This window comes from Pteropus alecto, unplaced genomic scaffold, assembly GCF_000325575.1.
Source record: "Pteropus alecto unplaced genomic scaffold, ASM32557v1 scaffold88, whole genome shotgun sequence".
NCBI lineage: Eukaryota > Metazoa > Chordata > Mammalia > Chiroptera > Pteropodidae > Pteropus > Pteropus alecto.
This window is the reverse complement of record NW_006494611.1, coordinates 10,056,576-10,071,453: the sequence shown is the minus strand read 5'-3', so window position 1 is coordinate 10,071,453 and position 14,878 is coordinate 10,056,576. Positions and strand designations below refer to the sequence as shown.

The window sequence follows — 14,878 nt, the reverse complement described above, 5'->3', positions numbered from 1 at the left end:
TTCCATTACGCTCTTCGGTACATCTGCTTCTAAAATATATCTCCTTCCAAAGAAACTATCTCACATTGGATCAATTGTCCCTTTCCTTCAATATGTCATAAAGTGTAACAATCTCTTTCAATTGTTCATGTATCTCTGTGATTATTCTTTCATTGTTTTACCTAACAATTATTTTGTGTCCCTCAAGAGAAGGCCTATGGCACACATTTATTTTAATGCTCCACAATGCTTAGTATAGGGCTTTTGAGTGCCAAACAGATGAATGAATAAATAAATGAAATAATGAATGAATCAAAGATTGGATCCCTCTCTTATCAAAGCATTGTGAAGAAAAGACAGGACTGGGTTCTAATCATGGTTATACCAACCACTTATCTGTAAGACGCTGGGTCAGTCTTTTCCAAGTCTCGGTTTCTTCACACACACACACACACACACACACACACACACACACACACACACCCCCCCATCATATACAGACAGACACAGTGTTTCTCAGCAGATTGATTTAAGAATTAAAAGAGATAACATATGTAAAACACAGTAATTGCTCAACAGTAGATATTAATAGTAGATATTGTTATTATTCACCCGTAAGGCCAAGTCAAGACCCCTTCTCTTAAGCACCTGTCCTGACTACTCCAGCTCTCACTTAACCCCCTACTCTGAATTCTTATAGCTCTTACAGCTTGTTCTACATCCTTTAACCTTTAAAAATATCCTATCTTGTCTTCATTGCTTTTATTTCCTGCATGTCTTATGTGTCCGAGGAAATGTTTACCTCGCAGAATCACAGAGTTAGATGCCACATGTTGACAAAGTAGTTGACTTTCTTCATTTTACAGATAAGAAAGTCTTTAGGAGGGATAACAATTTGTCCAATGGCATACAGTTAGTAGAAGAACTGAGACTAATACCAAAGTCTCCTTGTGAAACTCATAGCAGAGGCTCCATTTAAGCCTGTAGGTTTAATGAATGATGTCACTGAGTACCTGTTTCACAACACATTAGCTGGGTGGTCTTGAGGAAACTACATAAACATTTTGTGTCTCAGTTTCCCATTATTATTATTCTACAATAACTAAATTGTGACTAAATGACATGATGACTATATCATTGTGAAATACCACATTCAAATTCATAGGGATAGAATGAGCTGCAGCCAGCACTCAGGACCTGTATACCAAATTTCAAACATTACAGAAATTCATCCTTTAATATAATATTAAATTATATCAAATCCTCCTAACGTTGCTAGCAGACAAATAATAAATGCCAAACAATGAAGCTGAAATAAAGGCTTTTCTTCGGTCTAAAAATCTCTAAAAGCTGCTTTTGCCTAATGCTGCTGAAGTGACAAGAGGTCAGTAGCATATGATATGACAATAGTATTTGGGCCTTGTTCATTTTTCAGCCTCTGTTTCAAACAGGGGCCTAGAACTAGATGTCTGTTCAATGCGTAAATTCATGAATGAATGAATGTTATAAAATACAAGACTATTTTTACTCTATGAAGGAAGGAAGAGTAACCTAAAAATTATCAAGCAAATTCTAAAACTTTTTCTTTATTTTATATACCCTGTAATAGAAAATCAAATTAATAATTCAATTTTAAATTACCTTTCAAACATGCTTCATAACTCAAACCTGACCAAGTGCAGTTATAACACACTAGATAAAGTACATGAATGTGTGGGGTGATTGTTGAAAATGTTGAAAATGTGTCCTCCCCTTCTTCAATGGAGTAAAACAACTTATAATGGCTTCTATTTTCCTATAGGGCCAATTTTGTTTTACTATTCCTAAAAATGCAAGATTCTCATAATCTGATCTGTATTTACCCAACCAACCTTTTCTCTCACACATGTACCTTCTTATTCCTCTTTATTACATATTTTGGAGCTAACAGAAATATATTAGAACTTCTTAAAACCTGATTTAGACATAATTCTAGCAATATGAGCATTTCTTAATATAATTTCTAACATGTACTTTATTTTTATATTTTTTAAAATTACAAACATTTTTGAATTAGCAAAAAACAAGCAAATAGGCTTCTATTAAAAAAACGTGACATGTTCTAGAACTAAGATAATTTCTAACATGTACCTTCTATAAAGCCAGGGTGGTCTCCTCACTATCCAAACATATATTCAGGCTTTGCTTTATGCTCTTTCCTTTGAGTTAAATGTCTTCTCATCTCTACTTCTCCAAAATCTACCCATCTTTTAAAATGGGTCTAACTCCCACCTAAGGCAAGTATTCATCTCTACTTTTCCTGTGATACCTTGGCAAACTGTTATGTTCCACTTAGCACTTCATTCTATATTGTCTTTGTGTTACTCTTCAGTTTTATCAGTATATTATCTTACTAAGCTATTAGTTGATTGACAGCAGGAACTGACAGTGTCTTTTAAAGGGTATAGGTCAGGTATTTTGTAGAGTGTCCTTCAATTTGTGTTTGACTAGTGTTTTCTCATATTTACAGAGAGTTATGAATCCATGATATCAACATGACTTATCTGCTGTTAACCTTGATCACTTTGCTAAAATGATGTCAGTTTCTCCACTGTAAAGTTAACATTTTCCCCTTCACAGACTTGCCTCTTTAGAAGCAAGTTGTTAAATACAGTCCACACTCAAAAAGAAAGAAGTCAATCTCCACTTACTAGAGGGAGAAATATCAAAGAACTTGCAGATATATGCTAAAACCACCACAATAATTAATTAATTAATATGACAGAGATGCTTTGAGGCTATGCAAATATCCTGTTTTACCTTAAAGTTTTGCCTACTTATTTAACACCACTTAGTGGATCTTGCCTACAGTAGTTATTATTGTTGTGTTCTAACAGTGACTTGGGACAGTATCTTTTATTTATTTGATATTCTGCCATTCTTTGTCTAGCATGAAACTATACACAAAGTAGATAATCAATAAATACTTGTTAAGTGTAATTGAATTTCAAGGAACATTTATGTGAAATAAAATGAGATAATGATAGGTGGGTAAGTTCAAGGCAAATATGTATTTTGGCAGTTGTGCTGCTCTTATGTCATATGTCTTTATGATTAATGGAATGGGAACAGAAAGAAAAAGAATTAATTGCCTCACCTCCACTAAACAACTGGAAAAACTTCCTGGAAAAAGGAGAACAATACTAATAGTTGTATAGTACCTTAGAGTTTACAAAGTGTACACACAGTCATCATTTAGGATTTCAGAAGCTCTCTAAAGAGAAAAATCATCAGGAGATAGAGATAAAAACATTTAAATTTGTGAAAAGGCAGTATTAAATCAGGAATTGGAAAATTAGGCATAGAAACTACATAAGGCTAACAAGAAAAAGCAAAAGTAAAAGCAAAGACAAGACAGATACAATAAAGAAAAAAATAGTGTGGGTCTAGAGCAAAGCTTTAAACCAGTTGCTAAAGTTGATTTAATGCATAGTATGAAACCAAGACAACGACCAAAGATAAAGAATACATGGTTAAAATAATGAAGAATGATATTCAACTAAGCATTAAGAATGGACTTCTTGGGAGTATGCATTGAAGGTGAAAAATGAATAGGATCTTTGTGTATGTATTTATTCATTTCTTCACTGGTCACCTCATTTTCCCAGTGCCTTTAACAGTTTTCTTAACCTAAGATATTTGCTGAAGTTTTACTACATGTCATACATAATGACAGACATTTTGGGATATACAATCGTTAGCTATGATCCCTTCCTATAAAGAATGTGCATTCTAGTTGGAAAGGTAAAACAAACAAATATGTATATGTGAAAAGTTAGAAAGCAAAACAAGGCAGAAAGGGCCAAAAGAACAGCATATAGAGTAAAAGCTACAACAGTCCAGAGAAAAAAGAGATCATCAAGGAATGACCTATTTGAGAAAGGCTTTGTGAAAATAAGGGGCATTTGCAATAGACCTTAAGGAATTGGGTAGGATAGGGGGTGAGATGTGAACAGAGTCAAGAGAAATGCATCCAAAGTAGAGATATACTGGCTGAACAAAGGTATCAGGTTGAGACAGTGCTTTAAGTAGACAGCGAAATCAAGTAGGACTGTAATAAAAGGGCTTTTTTCATAGAGTACAAATGATAAGCTGCAATTGAAATGTAAAAGGCTCTGAATGCCAAGCTGAGGAGTTTGAACATTTTCTGTAAGCAATCCAAAATAATCAAAGTTTTTGAGCAAAAGACTGACATGATAAATATATTTTAGAAATATTAAGCTGGGTTTTGATGTGCATAATAAATGGTATACATCTTCATTAAAGTTGTGGTTATGGCAGTAAAGAGACAGGCATACAAATAAAGCACACTGAATATGTAACAAAGAGGGGTAGACTGGAGCAAAATAAACTTATGAACAAAAGACTAATCCAAGATTTCTTTGTTGGAAGCAAGAAAACCATAACATCACAGAGAACAGAGAGGAAGTCAGGCAAAGGGTAAGATTCCAAGGTATAAAGAACAATCCTATTTTTATTCCTCCATCATCACCACGTTTTTATGAAATTCAAGTTGCCTAAGCATAGAGTGGAATAGGTAATTGCATTAAAGGAGTAACCAAAGAAGCTCCCTAAGTGATACATAAACAGTAGCTTTAGAACTAGAAAATGCAGTTGCATTAAAGTGCTTAAAAAGTATTTGGAAAATAAAAGCCACATGACTTGTTAATTGCACTATTAATTCAGGGGGAATAACAACAAAAAAATAACATCAAGGTAGCAGTATGAATGAGTTAACCAGAAAAATGTATTTTACCCAAGTTGGAACTATTCAGTTCATTTTAATATTACTATATAGCAAAACTAAAGTTAGTCTCTTCTCTCATTACCACATACACAAAAAAAGCCACCCTATGTTCTCTGCCTCCATTCCTTAAAGACAATTCTTTCTATATTCTCTTAGTCCTCTCAAACAATTCCCTAAGTCCATCACCTTTCTTCTGTATAAACTTTTCTCACCAAATCTGATTCACTCATAACCCCACTTTAAATATTAATTTTTCTGAAACTGACACTAATAAAAGAATTCTTAACCTTCATATACTGCTTATAATTGACAAAATATTTTACACATGTTACCTTCACAGAAGCAATGCCCAGCAAGTAATAACGTCATTCATATGTGATAGAGAGGCTTCAAGCTGAGGGCTATACATTATATAAGTGATAAAGCCAGGCCTGCAATGCAGCTTTCTAAGTTCAAGTTCCATATTCTCTTCACTGTATCATTCACAATGTGCCAATAGGTGTATCTTATACTACATTATGTTTAAGTCAATACATCTTTATTTTAATAAGGTGCTTATCCCTAAGTGTCTATTACAGGGTAATTTACTAAGAAGACCTAATTATTTTAAGATGCTCATGATGACAATTATCACCGGTTGAAAAGTAACCACTGAAGTATAATGTTTGCAAAGTTGCTGGGACTATACCAAAAACAATTTTGCCGTGAATTCTGCAATGCAACGTGCAACAATAAAGACAATAATATGATTTAAGGTGATTTAAGGATATGTGAGCATCAAAGGGCAGAAATAGGGCATTCCCATTCTCTTTAACTCTGCTAAGGCCTCAAATACTGATATAGTTCAGAGCATCTTATTACCAGGGAGACATAAATCAAAGGGAGTTCTGCCAGGAGCAATAAAGCAGATTAGTGTCTGGAAGGACTGACTTTAAAGAAAGTTTTAAAAGAATTAAATCCAGGTAGTCTAGATAAAAAAAAAAAAAACAGCTATGAAGAAACTTTTTTCTTTTTTTTGAAGCTGACACACCAAGGACAGAAATTATTTTGATGGTAGACATCTAAAAGATTCAAAGAGGAATAATCATAAATATTTGGGTAATATTTATAAAGGGAAATTTCAGAATAAATTTGCTGGCAAAAACTATGAGACAGAAGAACACTCTCCCACAGGAGTGGTGAAAACTACATTCCTAAAGATATTTAATACCAGGTTGGACAAAACAAGAAAAGGATTCCATATGGAATGATCCTGTCACTGGCCCCTGAAGTGGGAGGACTGATCTTTTCCAATTTTGACTTTTTTAATTCTATGAAGTTTTATGGGGTACAGCCTTTTGCCCATTTCTCTTTCCCCATGATGCCCACTTTCTCCTTTTACAAAAGGGAAACGAATTGTATCCTTCGTTTTCAGCTGATCTCATATTCTCAATGAATCAGTAATATAATCTTAGGTACAAGTTTGGGAGGGAAAGGCCAATTCCTATAACTTATAATGGTCCTTTCCCCTCTCCCACCTCCCCAAGTAGTACCTGGGGCTCTTACAAGTTTTTCTACAAACTAAAAAAGTAGTAGTTCAAATAGATTAATAGAAGAGCTGTTTCATCAGTAAAACCATTAATATTCTCCCTTCTTGTGTCTGATTACAGACCTGACAGTGACCCTAGGAGCTATAAGGCCCTGGGTCAAATTACCATCAGAGCTCCTGTACAGGATCTTTTACCTTTCACCACTTTATGCTGAATCACAGCAAAATCTACTTCCAATCCACGTTTTTATGGCAATAACATTTACCTTTAGAAAGATGTAGCCTTAAACACCTAAACTCCTTGGCAAATGGTATAAAAGAGTAAGTCCTACTACATTTCTAACTCAAGAATCCTCAGCCTTGCTCTCTTCCTCCATTCTGGCACTTAAAAAAAGTTCCTCAACCACCCTTGAAATGAATCTCAATATCTCTCCAGAATTTCCATTCAGTGAAAGTCCCAGAAAAATACAACAGCATTTCCCTGTTTTGCTGATTTATAAGGACAAGATGTAACAAAATCCAGGAAACTCTGAGAAACTGTCCCTGAACTCTTTGAAAATAAAACTGTAGCTCACTTATGAGGAGGAACAGCAGGACAAGGATAGCCCTCCAAGAATGGACACTAATGCTTCTTCTATCCAATCTAAACAGCCTCAGAGGCTGAGGACTCACCAATTTCCATCTTCCCTATTTGAAAAAAGGTATGTCCCTCTACCCGCACAGAAAGTTCATAAATGCCAAACCCTTTAAATAATTTTTTAAATATCATTTTCACTTTTTCCCTAGTAAAAATGAGACGGTTCAACCGTAAAAAGACTGGCCTCTCACACTGGAATAGGGTTTGGAGTTTTCAAAGCCCAACAGTTAACTCATCTGATCTTGGCAGAAAAAGAAGGCTGGCATTTATAACCCCATTTTCAAACAAACAAACAAAAAAAAGAAATGTGACTCTGAGATTAAATAGTCTGAAGAACTAACTATAGAGATTTTCAAACCTTCCCTAACAAGGGACCAATAGAAAAGGGATTATTCCAGAAAACTTAAGAGTAGGTTTTCAAAAAGAGCTAAATCTTCATCTCAGGGAAGCAAGAAATAAGAAAAACAATAGGTATTTTTTTTTCCCTAGAATTTTAGGAATAAAACGTAAGCCTGATCCGTTAGTAGCCTATGAACCTGCCTGAATTTTCCCACTGCATCTTCTCCCCACAGGACTAATCTGCCTGTTTTGACTACCAGTTGGCGGCCACGGAAGGCTGGCAGCCGGGTTGGTGCAGGACAACCTCGCCAGCCCCCTGTGTGCAATCACATCAGGAGTTCCACACTCCAGTGTGCCCTCACCCGCAGCTACCAGCTTTTCCGGGGAGGAGGGCTTCTACCAGGCTCTCCTCCAAATCTGTCCCCCCAAACACACACACAACCCCCCAACACACACACACACACACACACACGCACACGCACACGCACACGCACACACACACACACAGAATGCTGGCTCCCACTCCCCAAACTTTCTCCATCCCACAAGAATGGGAAGCAAGTTTCTCACCATCCTCATAGTTTTTGAGATAGTAATCCGGACCGGGGCCCCCGCGGCTTTTTGCAGGGTTCCTCAGGTTCTGGAACTGCAGAAAGTCGGTTCTTTTGCCCCCGAAGCGTAGAAAAGCAGGCGAAAGTCCCCGAGCAAGGGTCACCAGACGCTTGGAGCTGCAGGAGTAGAGAAAGAAGGAGGAAAGGGTCCCGGGGGAAGGCGAGAGGCCGCGGGGCACCGAGCAAAGCCCTCCACCCACTCTCTATGGACGACCTGGCTGGGGTTAGGGGGCTCTGTGTTCACCTCTGTGTCCTCCCCAGCCGGTTGTCCCGGCGGGATCCTGGTGGCTCCGCGGAGTCTCGCGTGCGCCCCGCGCCCCTGCCAGCTAGGATCCCGGCAGCAGCCCTCTCCCTCAGACTCCCCGATGCTGCTCGCCAAAGGTACTTATTTCCAAAGGGTTAGATTGTGTTTGTTAACAGTGTGCATGGGGTAGGGAAACATTTTTGAGAACACAGGGCTAAGGCGCAGTTGCCTGGCTCTGCTACTGCCGGGAAAGCGCTCCTGGCGGAGACGTGCAGCGCGCGGACCGCCGGGCTCTAACTTTTGCCAAACTTCTACACTGAAAACTGGTATTTGCCTCCTGCGCCTAGGTGTACCGCAACATCCGTGGAGGTGCACCCTGCCTTCTTTCTCTCAGACCAAGCACCTTAAGTCAAGGAGATTTTTTTTGTTATGCCAAAGTTAATTTTCCTTTTCCACTACCTTATAGCAACCACATCCATCTCCCAAATCCCAGAGCGAAAGAGATTCCCGGGGTAAATCCTTGTCTTTCTGCGAAATCACCTCACGCCCGGCCTTGCACAGTAAAGGCAAGATCTCTTTTGCTCCTGAAATATTTCAGCCTGATCTCAAGAAAAGTAACATCTTCTTTTCCATCCCCCAATGGGCTCCATCTTTTCTCTTCCTACTTGCAGCTGTTTGCAAGCGCTGGGAAGTGAGGTTTGCCGAAATGTAGAGCCTGCACAACGGAGGAAACTCAAGGAGCACCAGAACAATAGCATTTCTTACGTCTTTGAGGTTCAGGATTTCCATTAATAGGTTTTTTAAGAGCCAAGCGCTGCTACTTCGGGAAGGGGTGGAGAAAAAGCAATGAGCTGCTCTTAATGCTTAGGGGTCTAGGTGTTGAGTTCCAGATCTTGTTATTTTTAATGCTTTGGTGGTTCAGGTTCTGAAAACCAAATCCAAAAGGAGAGCATCATAAAGGGGGTGGATACGAGAGAAAACAAAACGGAGACTCCGCTTTGAGAGAGTTTCTGCGTGGTGGCGGTCTCCAGCAGTCGGATGGCAAAGGACTCCAGAACTGCGTTCCAGCGCGGCGCGATCCCGGCGTCGCGTGGGCCCACGGCAGGCAGGGATGGCCACGCCAGTCAGGCCCCACGGAAACGGCATTTCCAACAACCGTCCGTCCGGAAGCCTGCACAGCCAATGCAAATGCTCCCCGCCACGGCTTCTTCCCCCCTCCCCCCCAAAGCCGCCTTCCAGAGTCTTTTCTGTGGCAAGCATCTGGCGCTAACAGGATGGTTTTTTAAAAAGGAACCCTGAAGAAGTTCGCGCAGCTGGAGAAGTGCAACGCAAGTGGGGCGTGTATTTCGGCAAACCCCTGTCGCCCCCCACCTGGGGACAAGCTCTGAGACGCGTTCTGCTGCACAGAAGAGCTTCCGAGAAGGACGCCGGGCCGCGCAGAGCTGTTCCCGCCCTCCCAGCGGAGGCGCGGGCAGGACCCAAAACGGCCGCGAAGGCGGAGGCGGTGGTGGCAGCCACTGTCTTTGGGCAGCGCTCGCTCCACGTGGAAGGAATGCCCCCACGTTGCGCCTCCTGCTACCTGCGGCATCCACTGAGCCGGCTGAGGCTTGGAATAATTCAGAGAGCTGAGAGGCAAGCGCACGCTGAGAATCAAACCTCGAATTTCGCAAGGAGTGAAAGATAATCAGGAAAGGAGCGGTGGACGCGGCCTCAGGGTGGAGAAGAGGGAATGAGAGCGCTCAGCGCTCTCACGGAGAGCCAACAGCTGAGGCTCCAATTTGGAGGGAATTTTTAAAGACTCAACACTTGGATTCAACATTGCAGTTGATTTATTTCTTATTTTACACTGCAACTCTGTCCCTGATGAGAAGGGATCGTGGTTGCCTAACTACTTAACGGTAACCAGGGAAAGGGTGAGCCCAATTAGATTCCAAGCTCTAGAGTAAGGGGATCCGTGATCACAAACCTCCGGGTTTACTAATCCGCTAGTGCCGGGTTCAAACTTCTAAACATCCACCGAGTATTTTCTAGGACCCGTTCTGCTCTCCTTATATATGCTATGACCAGAGCGAGGATTTTTTTTTTTTCTTTAAAGAAAAACTGAACTATGCAGTTACCGCAGGAGACTTAAGGAGGAGGGACTCTCCATTCGGTCTATAAAGAAGCGTCTTACAAAGTCCTGAAGTCTGGAGACGACAGCGGAGGACGTAAAATAAAAAATTTTAATCTGACCCAATTTGCCCACTGCTCAAGCCCCTGTTAAAATTCGTTTTGTCTGGAAGTGGGAGACAACTGCTGAAACGACTCTTCCGTGGAAAATTCCACTTTCATGCGATCCCCACTTGAACACTCACAGACACAGACGCAGACACACACACACACACACACACACACACACACACACATCCATTCCTCTAGGGTCTTTGTTGCTCGAAGCCTTTTCTTCGCTTTTGTAACTGTCCTGAACCTCTTGTTTCTTTTTCAGAAGAAGATGGGGAGGCTAATTGTGGATATATGTAAGCAAAACATTTTTTCAGTCATAACTGATAAGTTTCTGAAATGCCTTCTGCATTGCAAACATGTGCATCTTAATAGAAAACACTGCTTTTCTCAATCACCAGTTACAGCCTCACAGCAAATATTCCAGGAGGAGGAAAACCTCCTTTCTTCTGTTTGAGAGATCCGCTTGACTTATTTTCTTCTTCTTCTTCCCCCTTTGGAATGGGGGATAGGAAGGGGTGAGGGTTGTTATTAAAAAAAAAAAAAAATGATCCATCGAAGCCCCTGCCTTACCTTAAGAAATCGAGCCAGCCATCATGAATGATGGACGGATCCAGCTGCAGAGAGAGGAAGTTCTCATTGACTGTCCTGACTGGGTTCTTGGTGCTCACATCAAGCAGAATCAGGGTCTTTTCCTTCAAACCTGGAGCTCTGTCTACAGGCAAGGGTCTCCTGTCTCCAGCTTGGGAGGAAAGGAAGAGATGGAGCAACAGAGCCAAGAAGAGAGCCACCGGGGCTAGGCACGAGGGGGGGCAGGAGTTGCTGGAGGACATGGCTTCAGGGAAGGCACAGAGCACCCTCATTAAACCCTCTGATTTAAACCTCTCTTCCTACAGGGTCTCGCTGGTGACTAATTGTCCTTATCTAAAGTGTGTGTCTGTCTTCTCCCCCCCCTTTTTTTCCCTTCCTCCCCCCCCCTTTCTTTTTTCTTTTTCTTTTTCTTTTTTTTTTTCTTCTGTGTTTTGGTGCTGGTAGAGCGAACTCACGCCCCTAGCCAGCCTTCTCAGCGACTCGTGCCAAGAGTACTCGTTCACCAGCACCGCCCCTTTAAGAGATTTCGACTGCAGACATTTTTTAACTTTTTAAAGGTAAGGGGGTGGGGGTGGGGGCGGGAAGTAGGAGGAAGGGGTGGCTTTGTACCCTCCTGATTTAACCCTCTAGGGTCAGGAAGCGGAGGGAGGGATCGAAACAGTACTGTCGTAAAGTTTTGGGTACGGGGCGGGACGTCTTGTTTTTAATTCTCTCCCTGCGAGCTTCTGGGGAGGGCGGCTCTAGCTCCCTCCCCTACTCCAAAGCTTCAGCGCCAGCCCTGGGCGCTAAAGAGTCCGGACCAGCCGCGCGCCTGTTTGTCCTGACAGCGTCCGGTGTTTCGTCCGCTACAGGCCCTTCCTTTTGGGTCGAAGCTGCAGAGCAAGGATGGTTAAGTTGCAGAGGGGTCCTGCAGCGGTGACTGTGATTCCTGCCAAAGCACAGAGTACAGAAGGAGATTTTATGGACACAAGTCGGGACCTCTACGATGCGATGGGCAGCCACTCAGAAGCATCCTCTGACCTCAATACGGCAAAGAGTAGTCAGAAGGAATACACTGAGTGACCAGGTCAAAGGGCTTATCTGACCGCAGGGGCAAAGGGGCCCAGGCTGTGGTAGCTCTCTGTTCTGCCTGCAGCCGAAGCGAAAGTGTCTTGGAGGCTTCAATACACACTGACTTAGACTAAGTCAAAGCAACCTGCTCTGTGCTTGGATAGTCTGGGCGGTGCTGCGCTGATCAGAGCTACTGCCTGGCCACTCTAGTTCACTGCACAAGCAAAGCTGCCCCTCCTCGAGGTCAACCCTGGGCTTATCGGTGCTGCTGGGAAATGCGCTGGAGAGGAACAGAGTGACACAGGTTTTCAAACTCGTCCAGGGGTCTGCCAGAGTCGGCCCACACGTAACTCTGGATGCACAAGAACAGCCCTGAACCAAGTGGTGCATCACCTGCTCTAAGCAGCTCAGCGAGCCGGGACCCACGGTACCTAGCACAGGGAAAGGATAGGCCCAGTTTGTGGAGTCAGACTGCTGGGTCCACTTTTGGCTTCTTTCTGAAACAAAATGGGCCCAAATACTTTGCAGAAGAGAACTACTTTATGCAGTATAGGTATACATGAGCGTCCAGGGCCTCCTAATATCAAAAAGGCAAAACTATAAAGTGTAGAGCAAATTTTCTCCCAAAGGTCAATGCTCAAAGGGCAGTCTTGGAGCCTACAAACACTGAAATGGCACCCTGTGTCCCTTTCCCTCTCCCCAGATAGGATTAAGGAATCTGAGAAGAGCTAGAGTAGATGTCCTTCAACTGATGTTAGGTTGGATTAGACTGGGAAGTGCCATGAAGATCTTCTAGAAGTAGGACCACATAAAAGGAAAAAGAAAAGGCCAAAAGAGAAAGAAAACTCAAGACGTATTATTTAAAGATGATTTTAAAAACCAAGTTGTACACAATGCAATATATAGATATGCCTTACTGTTAAATTGTATACCTAAAACTTACTGGATTTTGTTAACCAATGTTGCCATAATAAAAAATGATTTTAAAAAATAAAAATAATAAATAATACCAAGTTGCTATATACTTAAGTATTAGATGTGGGTCTAATAGATGTAGGTCCCTCAGACCTGCTTCCTTCAGTTCCTGAAACTTTCTAACACACCTAGATCCTTTAAAATATGGGTGTGTTTCTGTGTATGTGTGTGTGGTATGGTATAAGTTCCAGTAGAAATTATTGTAACTTTAAAATATGCACTGAGAATCTCCTAGAGATGGTGACAGCCTGACAGAGCAAAGATTTTAATGCACCTTTGTATCTCCAGACACAAGCATTCAATAGATGTATGTGAAATAAATTATTGGCAAATCAAATCATGCTCAACACACTAAAATTATATACTGCTCTCAAGAAGGATGTGAGAAAATATTTTTATTTGTAATAGTAAACTTTGTCAGATTTCTGTTCAGTAATTTGTTTCCCCAGTTATTAGCATTTTCCTGGTCATCTCCTCCAGGAAATACTTTTATCTTGCAAACTCAGAAGTCATTAGTTCATTTGCTATATTCAGAATTAAAACCAATTATATATTTTTAACAAGGAGACAGATTTTTCGAGGGCCTAAACATCCCTGGCTTACAAGTGAATGTACTTTTAGAAGCCACATTAACTGGGACCAGAGGAAGACCACATGAATAAAATAAAGAAATCATTTACTAGATGTCTATAATTAATGTACCTTTCAAAAAAATACCTACTTTTGTGCCAACTATAATTGAAAAAAAAAACTCACTGAATTATACAATGTAAACATGAGCAACTAATTGTCTATTATATGTCAATAAAGCTGGGGAAAAAATTTAAAAAAATATCTACTCTTGCGACTAAGGATGAACTTGGGTATAATGAGAATCTGCTTAATTATGAATTTTATCCACAATTTTTGCTTGCGGACCCAACTGTTCTGTAATTGTTTGGTGGCCTACTTACTTTAACCAGTATTTGATGTTTTCATCAGAACCTGTATGTGGTATAAAAATAAAAACAATACAAAATCCTTTTTTAAAAATTCCTGATGAAAACCATCTCTCTAGTCTAGCCATTGAAATTCTATAGTCATGTCCAACCTTGGGACATCGAGGCAAAGAAAGCAATTCAATAACATTTAAGGGGTTCCAGATAGTCCTGGTTGATTCCAAGATGACCTAATTGTTTGGTCCTTTGCTCTAGTTTGGTTATAGAGCTCCACATGGCTACTCTTTCCAATTAGCCCCCACACCTCATATCATGGTTTTTGCCAATTCTTAATCTATGTAATAGACTGATATTTCTATCCTATCTTCTATGTGCTGGGTGACAACAATCTGCATCTGTTCTGTCTTAGATTATAATTTCCTAGGGGGCAACAACTGGGTCTCTGCATAAAATATAAATTACTGGGAACTAGATGCATTGAAGCCTCCTTGGAAATGCTCTGCCTGATGTTACTGAACGGTCCTTATAGATAAATTCCTTTGGTATATAGGAGTCTTAAAGGTTCCCAGACCTATAAGAAATCTTGAAGATTAACTGGTTAAGTGATTTCCAGACTACAGGATTTCAAAATAATATTAGCTAGTGGGGAAGAGCTGACATACATTTGCCAGCTCTTTATTTTGTCTAGTAAGGACCTTAAAAAAAATCTATCAACTACTTATCACTATTACTTCCTAAAAGAATATTTTAACAGCCAAAAAAAGTTGAAATATGTGAAAATAAAGAGCAAGTGTTTGTACTGAATAAATTCAGCTTCATAAAAATTCACTGTAATATTTATCATTTCATCTTAGACAAGTGGAAATATGCCAATAACCAAGAAAAGTACTAGGACTGGTGACTGGGACCAATGATATATCCAGTGCTTATGGCCAAATTCTACTTTGTAGCATACAATGTTGCTGCAAGATATCCATACT

The 14,878-nt window shown here is 40.6% G+C and overlaps 1 protein-coding gene across 3 annotated transcripts in view; it reads right to left on the bottom strand.

Annotated features, from left to right (window-relative positions):
* HPSE2 (heparanase 2 (inactive)) overlaps nucleotides 1-11,279 on the bottom strand; it is a 538,231-nt gene extending 526,952 nt beyond the window's left edge. For all 3 annotated transcript variants that reach the window (XM_006925894.1, XM_006925895.1, XM_006925896.1), the window contains exons 1-2: nucleotides 10,918-11,279; nucleotides 7,840-7,997 (exon numbers count right to left, since the gene is read on the bottom strand). In XM_006925894.1, coding sequence (XP_006925956.1) covers nucleotides 7,840-7,997; nucleotides 10,918-11,207 — 448 coding nt within the window. In that variant the 5' untranslated portion in view covers nucleotides 11,208-11,279. The remainder of the gene's footprint in view (nucleotides 1-7,839; nucleotides 7,998-10,917) is intronic.
* Nucleotides 11,280-14,878: the final 3,599 nt, after the last annotated feature.